At 39.7% G+C, this 15,028-nt stretch overlaps 1 protein-coding gene across 9 annotated transcripts in view; it reads right to left on the reverse strand.

Annotated features, from left to right (window-relative positions):
* CLNK (cytokine dependent hematopoietic cell linker) overlaps positions 1-15,028 on the reverse strand; it is a 187,577-nt gene that overhangs the window by 7,717 nt on the left and 164,832 nt on the right. For all 9 annotated transcript variants that reach the window (XM_089911668.1, XM_089911669.1, XM_089911671.1 and 6 more), the window contains 3 exons: positions 12,207-12,340; positions 7,884-7,961; positions 3,390-3,545 (listed from right to left, as the gene is read on the reverse strand). In XM_089911668.1, the coding sequence (XP_089767794.1) occupies positions 3,390-3,545; positions 7,884-7,961; positions 12,207-12,340 (368 nt within the window). The remainder of the gene's footprint in view (positions 1-3,389; positions 3,546-7,883; positions 7,962-12,206; positions 12,341-15,028) is intronic.

Below are 15,028 nucleotides of genomic sequence, written 5' to 3' on the forward strand. Positions count from 1 at the left end.
TTTTCATCTGTGTCCGGGACACACAGACCCAGTGAAAGGGCTTTAGGGTATCATTTAAGAGAGAAATGATACTTAGCACCTGCCTCTATGTATCTGGCACTCTCTTTACAGCATCTCATCTTACACTCAGAATACCTCCCTTGGAATAGGTGTCACTGAATTGTATGTGGGGATAAAGTCTAAAGTTTGAAAGACAATCAAAAAGCCACAGGAAATCAAAATTATCCTTGAAAACCCTGTGCCTCATTACGTTTCTCCTGCAGAGTTGGACTAAGATGCTACTTCTTTATTCAAACACCAGATGAAGTAGCTAGTACCTGGCTTGCATTTAGCAGAGACTTGCTGTAGCAAATTCTTTATCTTTTCTTAGAGATGGGAGATTCTTCCTCAGCAAGGCAAAGGGCTCGAACTGTGAAAGGTGTGCAGGAGCTGAGAACAATCTAGATCATCTCCCTCTTACACCAGGGCACGGCTTGTTCAGAAGGGAGGCAGGAAGAACTACCTGTAAATTGTGATTTTTCACCCAGGGCCTGGCACACAGTAAGATCCATGGAAATCTTAGCTTTTTTTCAACTGAAGCTCTGGGCTGTTTTCAAATGGGCTGGGGATCATTCGCATTTGCTATGATGCTATCTGAGACTATGTGAGAAAGTCAATATTTTTGCAGACTATATTAAACCCCAGCTTTGGCATGTACTAGCTGTGGCTGTGGGCCAGTTACTTCACATTTCTGTGCCTCAATTTCACCATCTGTTAAATGTATCAACAGCACCTACCCCACAGGGTTGCTATGGGATTAAACGATCAAGTTAATTAATAATTGTTAACTGCACAGGACAGTGCCTGTGCATAATAAACGTATGTAAGTGTTAAATAAACATATGAAAAGGAGACTCTTGCTTGGGGGTTGCATGAGAGGAGAAAATTCCATGATAACACAAAAAGTGTCAAAATAGGCATTTGAATTCTTTTTTTTTTCTTTTTTTTAGGTTTATATAAATGAAAATTTATTTAGATTGAGAAAAAAAATCTCAAAATATTACAATATTTTTGGCCTAAAAATACTACACATATAAAAATCTAGGAAAGTGATGTCTATTTTATTTTTTTAATTTTAATGTTTTAACTGAAGTATAGTTGATTTACAATGTTCCAGGTGTACAGCAAAGTGAGTCAATTATACATAGGCATTTGAATTCTTAAGGGGTCCTTGGTGACAATAATTAGAGCAGCTCACCTGAAAGCTGGTGATCTAATCCAGGGGCTATCTTTATGACAACCGGCTGAGGCCTGCAGTGAACTGGCTGGCAATCTGATTCAACACTATTAGGAAGTTATCACAGGGTCACTGTTTCTTCTCTTTTATAAGCAGACCAAAGTATGGCTTGTTGGGAAAAAAGCTTTTTGGTTTTTTTTAAATGAGAACGTCTATGAGCTGGAAGAAAATACAGAAGGATAAAGGGATACTGAGCTGGAAATTCCATTAGCCATATATATCTGGACCTAAGGGGAACCATGTTTTAGTTATTGCCATGACTCAGTGATAATAATGAAAAAAATCATAACTAACATTTACCGATATGTCAGTAATCAGTGTTCTGAGTGTTTTACATTCATTAACTCACTAATCCTCATCACAAAAGAAAAAATTGGCTACTTCTCTTTTTAGTTTGGCTGTAACCCTTTCTTACTGTGGCAATATTTGACAGATTTATGTATTAATCTATTTATTCACTCATGTTCTCCTTTATGCCAAAACACTCTCAGGCTGGAGCAAAGGCTGGTGAACTGATCCCATGGTAGGTAGCCTAGCGGGTGCTGACCACACCTCTCCAGCCACATATGAGTCTCAGAAAAGGACTCTGGGTCAGACCCTGGGTTTAAGCTGGAATCTTCACACACATGCCTTCGTGAAGCATTTTGGTAGCCCTGGCAATAGTCCTTATTTTGATATCTATTGAAGAACAATAGATATTTGTGTAACAGTTCTGGTTTCATACAGTTCCAGTTTTCTTGGGCCTCCATAATAAAGTACTACAGACCGGGGTGGGGGTAGAGCGACTTAAATGACAGAAATTCATTTTCTCACAGATCTGGAGGCCAGAAGTCCAAGATCAAGGTGTCAGCAGGGTTGGTTTCTTCTGAGGCCTCTCTCCTTGGCTTGTAAATGGCCCTTTTCTCCCTGTGACTTCACATCTGTGTGTGTCTGTGTCCTAATCTCCTCTTCTCATAGGGCACTACTCATATTGGATCAGGGCCCACCCTAGTGACCTCACTTTACCTTAGTCACCTCTTTAAAGACCCTATCTCCAAATACGGTCACATTCTGAGGTGCTGGGGTCTAGAATTTTCACATAGGAATTTGGGAGGGGGACACAGTTCAGCCCATAATATATACCAACAGATAAAACTGAGGTCTGGAGATGCTAAGGGAGAATCACTGAATTATAGAAGTCTAGACTTGAAAAGAACATTTACAGTTGAAGAAACTAAAGCTCAGAGAAGTTAAGTGACTGGCCTGAGCTCACATACTTAGTAAATGGTGACAGAGTTTGAACTCTGCCTTTCCCTCCCTCCCTTTTTCCCTTCCCTCCTTCCTTCCTTCCCTCCCTCCCTTCTTTCCTTCCTTCCTTCCTTCCTAGAAGAATTGAAAGACCAGCCTCTGTTTGCCCTCTCACTACCTGTGCATCTCTAGCCATTTACTTAATTTTCTAAGCCTCAGTTTCCCTACATCTAAGATAGGGATGACCATTATATCCAAGAGTTGTTGAGGGTTAAAATAAGATAATGCAGACAGACCAAGCCTAGCATAAACACAGCGAAAATCAATCTCCTTTCCCTGTTCTCTCTGATTTATTTATACAGTTATTAATTAATGCTTTAATTGAGTCATTCTTTCACCTAGCCATCCGTTAGCAGATGTGTACCAAGCACAGGCATGCTCAGTGTAGCACTGGATGCTGTGATCGAGGTCATATTCAATGTAGGGACACACACCTACCTAATGCCATCAGATGTCATCAGAAATGGCTGCAGTGGGAGTTCAGCGATGGGTGGGGAAGGAGTGTGGCATTAACGTGGGGCTCAGTGGAGGCTTTCTGGCAGGCAGAATGTAGATGTGTTTTACAGAATGAGTTGTCTTTAATGGGCAAAGCAGGATAGAGGGTGCATGGAAGGGTCAGGATTGGCTGCCAGTCCCATGAGCTAAGACATGAGAGGGAATGCTTGTGGAAGGTGCTGGAAGGATTAGATTACATTCTGCACCTCCAGGGTGGCTCTTTCCAGTGCTGTAGTCAGGGGGATATGGGGGTGACTCGGCCAGCATCCCCTAGTTCTCCCCGTGTTGTTGTCCTTAGCCTGGAAAAGGGAAGTCATTGGGTTATACCCACCTCATCTCCTCTGAGCCCTGTCCCCAGGGCAAACTGCTGATTCCTCTCCAGGAAGCGGATTTTCACATTGTAGACTTTGTTCCCATAAAACACCACCAACACATAGGGCTCCGTCCTGGATTTTGTGGAACAGTCTCGGACCAAGAAGGTGCCATCCTGAAGCAAAAGGAAGAACAATGATCTTCTCAGGCATCAGAATCAGAATCCAACCTCCCAACTGTGGCAGTAGTGAAGCTTGTATGCCTGAGATTCCCAAATGGCTTTAGTTTTTGGCAAACCAGTTCTTTATTCAATTTAATTCAGTAAGTATTTATTGAGGGTTAGTTTGCCTAAAGGGTTCTTAATTTTCTGAGAAGTGCACCAGTCAGATTACAACACCCCCTGCTTCGAAATCTTCCAACATTCCCTGCTGTCCTCAGCAACATGCCGACAACCGTAGCATGATGTTCAAGGATAGATGCACTGGCATCTCCTGTGGTTTTATCTCTGTCACTCCTGCAGTCTCCAGCCCCTGGATGATGGCACCAGTCAAGCCACCATTTCCCAGGGGCACCATCTTGCTTTTGGGTTCCCAGCTTTTGCACAAGCCACCCCCTCTGCATGGAATAGCCCTCTCCTTCCCTCCTTGGGGGTGCCTCCCTCCATCTGCCAATGTTCACATTTCCTGTTCTGTTGATGTTCAGGTTATTATCCTAAAGACAGTGGGAGCCATCACAGGCTTTGAGCAGGAGAGGCTTTGAGCATTAAGTTGGTACTCTGCATGGGGAGATGTCAATATAGGACTAGGGTCCCCAAAACAGATGTGGGGCTTCAAAGTCACTGGTGTCAAAATGAGTGAAGAGACTGTATGAAGGAGAAGAAAATATAGGCTGAGGTGAGGTGAAAGGATGTTCAGGGCAAGCAAGAAGAGACAGGAAGTATTCTAAGGAGATGTCTCAAAGACAGACAGAAACCCAGAAGCTTCAGTGTCATAGAAGTGGAGGGGGGGAGAGCGAGGGTTTCCAAAAGAAGGTCAACAGTATGAAATAGTCTGAGGGCTGTGAATAGGCCAACTATAAATATAATATAAAATAATCAGGCACACCCTGGAGAGTAGCTTAAGATGAAGGTCTGGTCGTAAAAGGCTAAGAAATGGAGCAATCCTCCTAAACATACACACACGTACAAGGCTTAGTTTTGTGGTTACATTGTGTCATTTATATGACGAAAAATACTGAAAAATCTGTAACTGTAATTGCATAGATTTTTGTGTAGGTGGTTATAAATAATCTATAAAGAATAAATCTAATTAGGTGTGTGTGGTACTTACTATCTATTCTTTATATAGATAGGTATTATATATGATAATTTATATTTATAATAACTGTTATATATATTATCTCCTCTATAGAATATATTTCATATCTATGTTTATATATATCTATAACTAATATTTATAGATATTTTGTGTACATATATAATAATGATTATAATACTGTATAAAAATACTATAAGTATATTAAATTTATAAACAATACTATAAAACTACAGTGATGCCATGATGATGCTGGCAGCTAAGGTTTACTGAAAACTGCTCTCAAGATGCCATGCACTTTACACACATTTCATTTGATCCTTACATAAAATTTGAGGAGGTATTTTATCCCCATTTTACAGGTAAGGGAATTAGGGTCTAATTGTCTAAGTGGATCCTCTCACACATCACAGCTAATCAATGGAATACCTGAAAGTCAAGGTGAAATTCTTTCTATAAATATACCAACCTCCAAGTACATAAAGTGGATTCAAGGAATTTTCTGGAACCTGTTCTGCCAAAAACATTCAGCTGTAATTAAAGCCTTAAGGCTCAAGCACATTCTTTTTTTTTTAAAATTCTTTTCCGTTATGGTTTATCATAGGATATTGAATATAGTTCTCTGTGCTATACAGTAGGACCTTGTTGTTTATCCACTCTATACATAAAAGCTTACATCTGCTAACCCCAACCTCCCACTCCATCCCTCTTCCTTCCCCCTCCCCCTTAGCAACCACCAGTCTGTTCTGTATGTCCCTGAGTCTGTTTCTGTTTCATAGATAGGTTCTTTTGTGTCATATGTGTATAACTGAATCACTTTACTGTACAGCCGTAATTAACACAACATTGTAAATCAACTATACTTCAATAAGAAAAAAATAAATAAATAAAAAGACTCAAACACAGAACATTGCCAAAGATCACAAAGGGAGAGGAGGCCAAGACATGTGGCCAGTTTTGGGGTTTATCATCTTAGACTCTGCAATGAGTTTGTCACAATGAATCTGGGCAATCCTGCAATTTGAATTAAATTATCTTACATAAATGGGAAACACGTTTTGACAAAACTAACTGAGACAAACAAAATAGGAAAATATGAAGTCATTCAACTGAGTTTCTGTTTCTCAGTGCTTTTTGGGAGGAGGCAGAAACAGGCACAGAGAATGGGGCAAGGGAGCGTTGAGAGTGCCCAAACATAGCTGGAAGGATATTATGTGGCATGTACATTGCCCTTCTAGTACTGTCCACACAGGGGCTCCTGGAAGCAGGTCTTCTAAGAGCTATTTTCCCTTGGGAAAGAGGCTAAGAGAGTGTGACCGACCGCTGATTAGCCAAGAAGAGACAGGGTTGGAGCTGGCACCACTGTGCCACCATTAGACCCAGCAGAGGTCAGTTGTGCATGAGATTCCCTGGGGAGAGGGAAGGGAGGGTGCTCCAGCCAAGGCACCACCCAGCCACCTATGACTCCCCTTCCAGAATGTAAAGAACTCTAGTGGCTACTAGAGGCAGCTGTGATTTTGTGAAAAGAGGACTGATCATGAATATAGATTCTGCCACTTTCTCTACCTTGTAATTGAAACCTTAGCATCGGTTTCCTTATCTAGAGAATGACATAGTTTCATTAATTCCTAATATGTTCAAGATACTTTAACAACTGTATTAATTTCCTACTGTTGCTATAACAAATTCCTATGAACTTAAAGGACTACATCACAAATTTATTCTCTTACAATTCTGGGGGTTGAAGTCCAACATGGGTCTCACTAGGCTAAAATCAAGGTCTCAGCCAAGCTGTGTACTTTCTAGAAACCCTAAGGGAAAATGCATTTCCTTGTTTTTTCCGGCTTCTAGAAGCCACCACTTGTGCCTTTACCTGTGGCCTTCTATGTCTAACTCTGATACTGCTGCCTCTCTCTTATAGGGACCCTTGTGATTATATTAAACCCTCCCCAATAATCCAGAATAATCTCCCTATCTCAAGATTCCTAACTTAATCCCACCTGCAAATTCCTTTTCCAAATAAGGTGACATAGTCACAGGTATTGGGGATTAGAATGTGGATATATCGTGATAGGGGGAGCATTTTCTGTTTACCATAGTAACTTACATATAATTTATCTTATTTAATTTTTTAATATTAATTCTAAAAGCTAGGCTTTATTAAAATTTATTGAGGACCTATCATTTATTCACCCATCCACTAATTAACTAACTCATTCATTTTTGTATTTCCTCATTCAGCAGTGACCATTGTATTGGTTAGTTGAGGATAGGTTTTGGTGTTGCATCAGTCTTGAGAGCCTTTCTACCATTTCTAAACAATCTAGTATAGTTCTCTGCACACAGTAGAGTAGTTGCTTAATAACTATTTTCTATTTGTGATGATGGTTGCAGTAGTCATTTGATCTGATCACAAATATCACAGGTTTCCTCTTTTTTTGGTCACATGTAGCTTTGTACTTTTTTTACCCTCTTTGAAGTTAGGTCAGGTCATGGGACTTACTCTGGCCAATGAAATGTGAGCAAAGATGCAGCATGTTAAATTTGAGAGGATGTGTTGAGAGGCAGTATGTGATTGGTGTGAGCATACATTGAGATGGAGCCTCTAGCAGTCTGGGTCTACCCACCAAAACCTGTCTTGAGCATGGAGCTCAAACAAAAAATAAAGTTCTGTTATGCTAAGCAACTGAGATCTCAGGGCTGTTTGTTACTACAGCATAGCCTATCACATACTGACTATTACAGCATTCACGATCCCTGCTCCTTTCCTGAAGAAGTGAGACATAAAAACCCAACTGTACCTTGGGCAGACCTGTAGGAAGGAGATGAAATTTGAACAAAGCAGAAGGATGGCACCTTCCATTGCAACCTCCATTTATACCCCAGCTTCCACATTCGATCTCCAAAATAGTTCCTTAGGGTTGATTTTACTATTTTCATTTAACAAAGAAAGAAACCTGCATTTACAGATATGTAGGAACTTGAGAAAGTCACGCAGCAGATAAGTGGTACAACCAAGTCTCAAATCTAAAACTCTGTTTGAAAGCCCACTTTCAACGACAACCTCCCCAACACTGAGAAATACAGGGTGAGGCAGGAACTACATCAAAGCGCACTGCTTGTTACATCCTGTGACCTATGGGCAGAAAACCATAGGATTACTACAGAAACAATGTGATGGGCCCTGGAGAAGCCATTACCTTGTTCTTCTTCATCAATGCCTCTTCCACTGCCTGGCGACTGTATTCTCCAATGTACCATTCGTTGTGCCGGATATCCTGCAGTACAGGTTTAAATGATGAATATTTTAGGGTCAAAGGAAACGATTAATTATTAATTAAAATTTGTTTTTATTCCACTAGTGCCAAATCACAGTTGGATTTATGGGAGATACGCAGTATAAAATTTCTGTCCCCGGATCTTGAGTTAGACACAGAAAAAGTAATGGCAGCTTAGGAATTACGAAATTGGCATGACAAAATCTGTCTGTCATTGAGAGTAACCAGAAATGTCACTCCATCTACTGAGAAAGGTGCTTTGGCACCAAACTCAAAATGGATAATAAACCATTTATCTGTCAATGCTGTCTGGACCTGTACCTGCTGAAGCTTATTGAGGTGGGATATATATTGTTTATGATCCCTATGAGGCCCTAGGCACCATAGAAACAGCAGGGGAGGGGAAGACAGGTACAGATTGAGAGCATCTTTATGCCAATTGCCTAAAGTCCCATGTAGTAGTACTGGGATTTGAACCCTAGTCTGTCTGGCTTTCTCCTTGTGCCATACGACCTTATTTATACTAATTTATTTCTTTTGATTGTAAAATCCACATAACAGAGAGAAGAAAGGGCAGTCAGAGATGCACCATGGATCTGCAATTCCTTTACCGAGTCCCAAGGATAATAATATTAAATGATCCTTTGCATGAGTCCAACGTCTCCAAGGATATCCCTCATTCATTATCCCAGTCCATGCCTGCAAGAATCCTATGAGGCAGGCATTGCCAGGACAGTGGAGGCTCAGGAAGTCAACTTCTGTTACATGTGGCAAGAACTAGGGATGTGACATCAGGTCTCTGGTCTCCCAAAGTACCTGGTCCTCCCAGCACAATCTTGATCCTTCCAATGATGGGTACGGCAAACATATGTGAGCGCCACTGGGAAAGGCATGAGTTAGCTTCCCCCCCAACTCTCCAGTCTCACTTCCTCTCCCTGCCCCGCTCCCCAGTGTGAGGACAAGTCAGATGTGCTTGCTGTTGTCTAGACACACACAGCTTCAGGGCTTGGCATGAGCTAGCCCCGCCCCCTGCCTGGAATCCCTCCTTCTCCTCACTCTCCTTCTCCCTGGCTCTGCCATTCTCTTCCATCAAGTTTTGGGGCAAAGTCACCTCTTATTTGAGGTCTCCTTTGGAATGAATTCCTTTACCTAGTCCCTACCCCTAGCGGAGGGTTGGTGCTGGAAGGTCCAGAGGCAGGACCTGTTCCACTCCAGCAAAGCCAGGTAACAGGCTCCAGAAACAAAGGGCAGCTCAGAGAAAGCGCCCTCAAAGGGCATCTCTCTGCAGAACTGGGAGCTCTCTGAGCTGATAGTGGTCTGCTGCTTCTGGGGGCCTCTCTGCCAGTCCCGGGGCTTGGCAGGGCTCCGTCATGGTGTGCTTCATCTACTCTGATTTTGTTTATTTGTTCAAGCTGGAAGACACTTAGAGGTTTTATAACCCCATAGTTCTCCAGGTGTGATCATGAGTGCTGGCTGGTGAGTTTAGGTGCTGCTCAAACACAGAGTTAGATAACCCTGAATTACCTGGGGCGGGTGGGAAGTGGTTCCCTTTCAGTTCTCTTTCTAGCCCTTTGAATAATCCAAGAGGGGCATTTCATTTTGGTGCTATTTTGTCCTTAATATCTCTCTGGTATTTCTAATCTCTCCTTATGCTGAGATTCATTAGCGAGTGATGGCATCCTGCTACATTTTTTTTTAACATCTTTATTGGAGTATAATTACTTTACAATGGTGTGTTTGTTTCTGGTTTATAACACAGTGAATCAGCTATACATATACCTATATCCCCATATCTCTTCCCTCTTGCATCTCCCTCCCTCCCACCCTCCCTATCCCACCGCTCCTGCTACAATTTAATAGCCTTGTTTTGTTTGAGCTACAATAAAATTTTTTTCAAAAATGTGATAAAATATACACATTATAAGATTTACCACTTAACCATTTTCAATTGTTCATACAATGCAGTGGCATTGAGCACATTCACATTTCTTTGCAGCCAGCATCACGATCCAGCTCTAAAATATTTTCATTATCCCAAACTGAAACTCTGTACACATTCAACAACAACTCCCATTATCTCCTCCCCCTAGCCCCTTGTAACCACCATTTTACTTTCTGTCTCTATGAATTTACTTATTTTACCCTCATATAACGAGAATCATATATTTGTCCTTTTGTGTCTGACTCATTTCACTTAGTATCATGTTTTTAAGGTTCATCTATGTTGTAGCACCTGTCAGAATTTCATTCTTTTTTACAGCTGAATAATGTTACTACATTTTCTGTATCCATTTATTTGTTGATGGACATTTGGGTTGTTTCTACCACTTGGCTATTATAAATAGTGCTGCTGTCAACATGGATGTAAAAAAATCTGTTTGAGTCCCTGCTTTCATTTCTTTTGGGTATATAGCTAGAAGTAGAATGCTGCAATTAGTTTTAATATTACTTTCTGGGACTTCTCCGGTGGTGCAGTGGTTAAGAATCCACTGCCAATGCAGGGGACACAGGTTCAATCCCTGGTCTGGGAAGATCCCACATGCCGCGGAGCGGCTAAGCCTGTGTGCCACAACTACTGAGCCTGTGCTCTAGAGCCTGCGAGCCACAACTACAGAAGCCTGCGTGTCACAATTCCTGAAGCCCGTGTGCCTAAAGCCCGTGCTCCGCAACAAGAGAAGCCACCACAATGAGAAGCACGTGCACCACAATGAAGAGTAGTCCCTGCTCACTGCAACTAGAGAGAGCCTGTGGGTAGCAACAAAGACCCAACACAGCCCAAAATAAATACATAAAATAAATTAAAAAAAAAGATTACTTTATATGTATGTGATACTGGTTTTCTATTTGGAGTAGTGATATAAAATGAAAAAAAGTTAACTTGATTAAGTATAACATTATTATTGATAGTACATGGATAGGCCACAGATCATAAAGGTGCGTTCAAATAGTTGAAATCAGGGCAATCCTTATTTAGTGCAAGCCTCTCCCATGCTTGAGGAGTCCAGGCTCTGGGAGGGATGTAACTTTTGGATAGACATCTAGTTAGGACCCTGGGATTCCAGCACTTATGAAGGAGATGATGAGGAAAAGGAAACCAGGTCTGTAAGAAGGGGCAACAAAAGAATTATGTGCAAAACATCCCCCAAAGTCAAACTTAACTGTATGAGACTTCTTTTAGAATTAAGGTCAAAATTAATGTAAATATAAGGACAACCAATGGCGCTTGGGACGCTGTAGGGATTATGAGCAATTGACCACAGAGGTATTCTATGTACTCTGCTTCTGCTTAAAATCTTTTGCAAGCTCTGTAGCAGAACCCTGAGCATATGAGGATATGGGATGGAGACCCAGAAGAAGCATGTCTTTTTGTGCCTTATTGTGAAAGACTTTAATAAGTAATGTTGCAAGATGATTGAGGAAAGAGCATAGAATTTACAAAGAAAGTTTTATCCCCCCATATAAGTAAGTATAAGTGCAACATGGTCTGAGAAGAACTGATTGTAGGGATGGAGAATATTTTAGAAAGAGACCAGGAAATAAATGAAGGGCAAGCAAGAATCCATCTACTATCTATTTTCATCTCTCCCTCCTCTTTATGTCTCCTCTGGGGCAGAGACCATAGCTTCTAGCAGGTTGTCTGGTATAGAATAAGTGCTCAACACATGCTTCCTAGACTGTTCAAATGAAATGAGCATACAATACGTGGATCTTTTGTTGGAAAAACAATTGCAATATGTAAATCCCCATCAATTCTAAAAGATTACTGAACAGTCAATAAATATAAAACAGTCCTAAATCTCTATTTTTTGGATTAATTTTAAAAAAGCACTTTTAGAATCTGGAAATATGCAAGTTAAAGAGTCTAGTGAGGGCTTCCCTGGTGGCGCAGTGGTTGAGAGTCTGCCTGCCGATGCAGGGGACACGGGTTTGTGGCCCAGTCCGGGAAGATCTCACATGCCGCGGAGCGGCTGGGCCCGTGAGCCATGGCCGCTGAGCCTGCGTGTCCGGAGCCTGTGCTCCGCAACGGGAGAGGCCACAACAGCGAGAGGCCCGCGTACAGCAAAAAAAAAAGAAAAATGTTATATAGCAAAATGCTTTAAAAAATATTAAACCCCAATAATACATAGCCAGAAGGGGAAAACTCAGATCCAGTCATAATGATCTCCTTTTAAGCACTGTTCAAGAAAGCTCTCTTTAGATGCTAAGTTCATCTAGAAAAATATTGCAGAGAAGTGTCTGTTTTACCTCTTTGTCAGACCTTGTGGGGAGAGGTTTCTTCCTGCTCGTGTTTTTACAACAGAGCGAATTTTCCAGAGGGCCATAGCTGGCTGGAGACGGACATCTCTGAGGAGGATAGGACTGCATGCTTTCTTTATGATCTGGAAAAATAAATTCACATTTAAATATGATTGCTTTACAGTCTCAGACTGCGTCCCTCTGACAAGGAGCTGGAACCCATCCCTCCCTCCTGTGTCTATGGCAACCTTGGTCTGTACCACCATCATCTCACTACAGACAGCAGTCTCCTCTAGACTCTTCTCTTGCTTCAGCTTTTGCCCCTGTCTCTTTAGGGCATCCAGAGTTATCTTTAAAAAATGTAATTCTGACTTTGCCACCTCCCCGCCCCCCAGTACAAATCCTTCCATGATTTCCTTTACACCTGGAAGAAAATCCAAACGTTTTAACTTCTATCAATAAGGCCCCAGATAATCTTTCTTTTATTTCTTCATCCAGCCCCCATCCTCCACACTGTTTTGCCCATAATGAACTCTGTTCAGTTTCTTTAACAAGCCAAGCTTGTTCCCAACTCAGAAAACACCATTTTTTAAATGTAAAATAATAAATTTTTGTTTTAATGGAACATCATTTTTAACCTGAAAGAATGACTAACACAGACTATCATTATTCAGACTTGGGCACTTGGCAGATACTTTAATAAAAATGAACAAAGTAAGCTTGTCACTTCATGGAAAGCAACTGGTAGTATTTGTGGCCAATTTTAAAATTAGACTTTTCAAGTGCAAACTGGAATTTGGAAAAACTTGTATCTGCCACCGTGACTGAATAGCATATCCACAGTTAGACTTTTCTGATGAGATTGGAGGTGTTACGTGCAAATGTGATTTAAAACAATATTATGTACTAAAATAAGTTAACATAGAAAATATCTGCTCAGGTCTGTGAACCACTGTTTTCCAAGTGACTAATATATGATGCTACAAAATCATGCCTGTGTAAAAGATTCTTTAGAAGGGAAGATAGATCGATGGATTTTAAAGTAACAGAATACAAAAAGTTCATTGAAACACTTTTCCAGTTTTGATGTGGTATTTTCTCTACATACTTCAATAAAAATAACATTTCCACTGTGTCATTCCAGTAGACACTAATAAAAAATGAATTTCAACAAATTAAGGCCACAAGGAAGGAGTGAGGTGTTAGAAGGAATACTTAAAAAAAGGTATTTATAAATATATTAGTAATTTAAAGCAAGGATTAAGTGTATACAAATTATAAGGCTTTGAGGGTACAAAAACAATATCAAATAAAATATTAGACAGTAATAACATATAAAATGGAAAGGGGTAATTAGTATTAAGGCAGAATAATAAGCTATTTAGTCTTAATTCAGTCTAGAAAACAGTCTATTACCCAAGTTATAGTTCTGGTTAGTAGATTAATAAGAGCTTTGAAAAAAATGGAATAGTTATATTCACACAGTATATTTTTGAGACAAAATACTAAATAAAACATTAGCAAATTTTTATATGCCATTTATTGTAACGCAACTTACATGTGTATTTATTCTGCTCTTTGTCATCAAAATGCCAAATTTCTCTGTAGGCTTACTAAGAAGAGCAAAGAATACGCCTGCAACATTGAAAGTTCTATTTCAAGGGTTCCAAGGTTTGTGGCTTTTAATGAGGAGTCTTAAGAATATAGGAAATTACATGTATCAAAATGTTTGTTTTAGATAAGTGTTTGATCAATTAAAGTTGAAATTACATTCATCATAGTAAGTTAATTTCACTCACCAATTTATGACTAAAAATAGGAATAATGCTAACGACATTTCTGTCTTTTCAAATTTTATTTTATAAGGAAAAGAGCTCTACTTTCAAACACAGTACAGCATCCATACCATCAGAGCAAAATCATCCTAAGTTTGCTGTATTGTTGGGAAGAGGATATGAACTTCAGAGTTTTAAAATTCAAGCATAATATTTATTTATTTAGCTAAACACTGAAGGTAAGCAATGGAAGAATAGAATTTGTATAACTTTCTAGAAAGAGAAAAAAAGAGGAGTAAAGAAGAAATGAATCCAATATATGGCAGGAAAAGAAAAAAGTCAATAAAATTGGCAAATAGGAGGCACAACAAAATATAAAAATTGATTCAAAAATATTAGTAATTACAATAAATATCAATGGTGTAAGTTTAACACTTAAAAATCAGGTGCAGATTGGTTTAAAAATTCCAGGTCTGTGCTAATTACACATCTGAAATATAATGACACAAAAGGATCACTAATGAAAGGATGGAGAACCATAGACCAGGCAAATCCTAACCAAGAGAAAACTAAAAGAGTTATTGAAATATAAAAAAAATGACTTTAACAACTTTATATTAAATCATAGTGAATCAATACATAAAGACATTATTTAAATGGCCATAGCTATCTTTTCAACATGGATTGAAACAGTAAGAACACACTTCGGAGTAAAAAATAACCATTATCAGCGTTTCGTATCAGTTTGTGTGGCATACATAATAGAGTTCAGTGATTATGAATTTTTCTTGATATTGTGGCAACTGATTTAATATATTTCAACTCTGAGTGCCTTGCTTGAATATTTAAAAATTCTACTTGAAAAAGAATTTGGAAACAGCTATGTGCATTTGTAGTCTATTCAGAGAATGAGTTGAAAAAAACAAAACAAACAAACAAAAAAACAACTTTGCCATGCTATTTCCCCTGAAGGCCTGGATGGATTTTTGCTTAATAAATGAATAAAATTCCGAGTATGTAATCCCCTACAAGTATTTAATTGATTTTGTTCTTAAG

The sequence above is a fragment of the Delphinapterus leucas genome, chromosome 5 (assembly GCF_059928025.1).
Source record: "Delphinapterus leucas isolate spDelLeu-1000000601 "Yukka" chromosome 5, BTC_Dleu_Yukka2, whole genome shotgun sequence".
Lineage (NCBI taxonomy): Eukaryota > Metazoa > Chordata > Mammalia > Artiodactyla > Monodontidae > Delphinapterus > Delphinapterus leucas.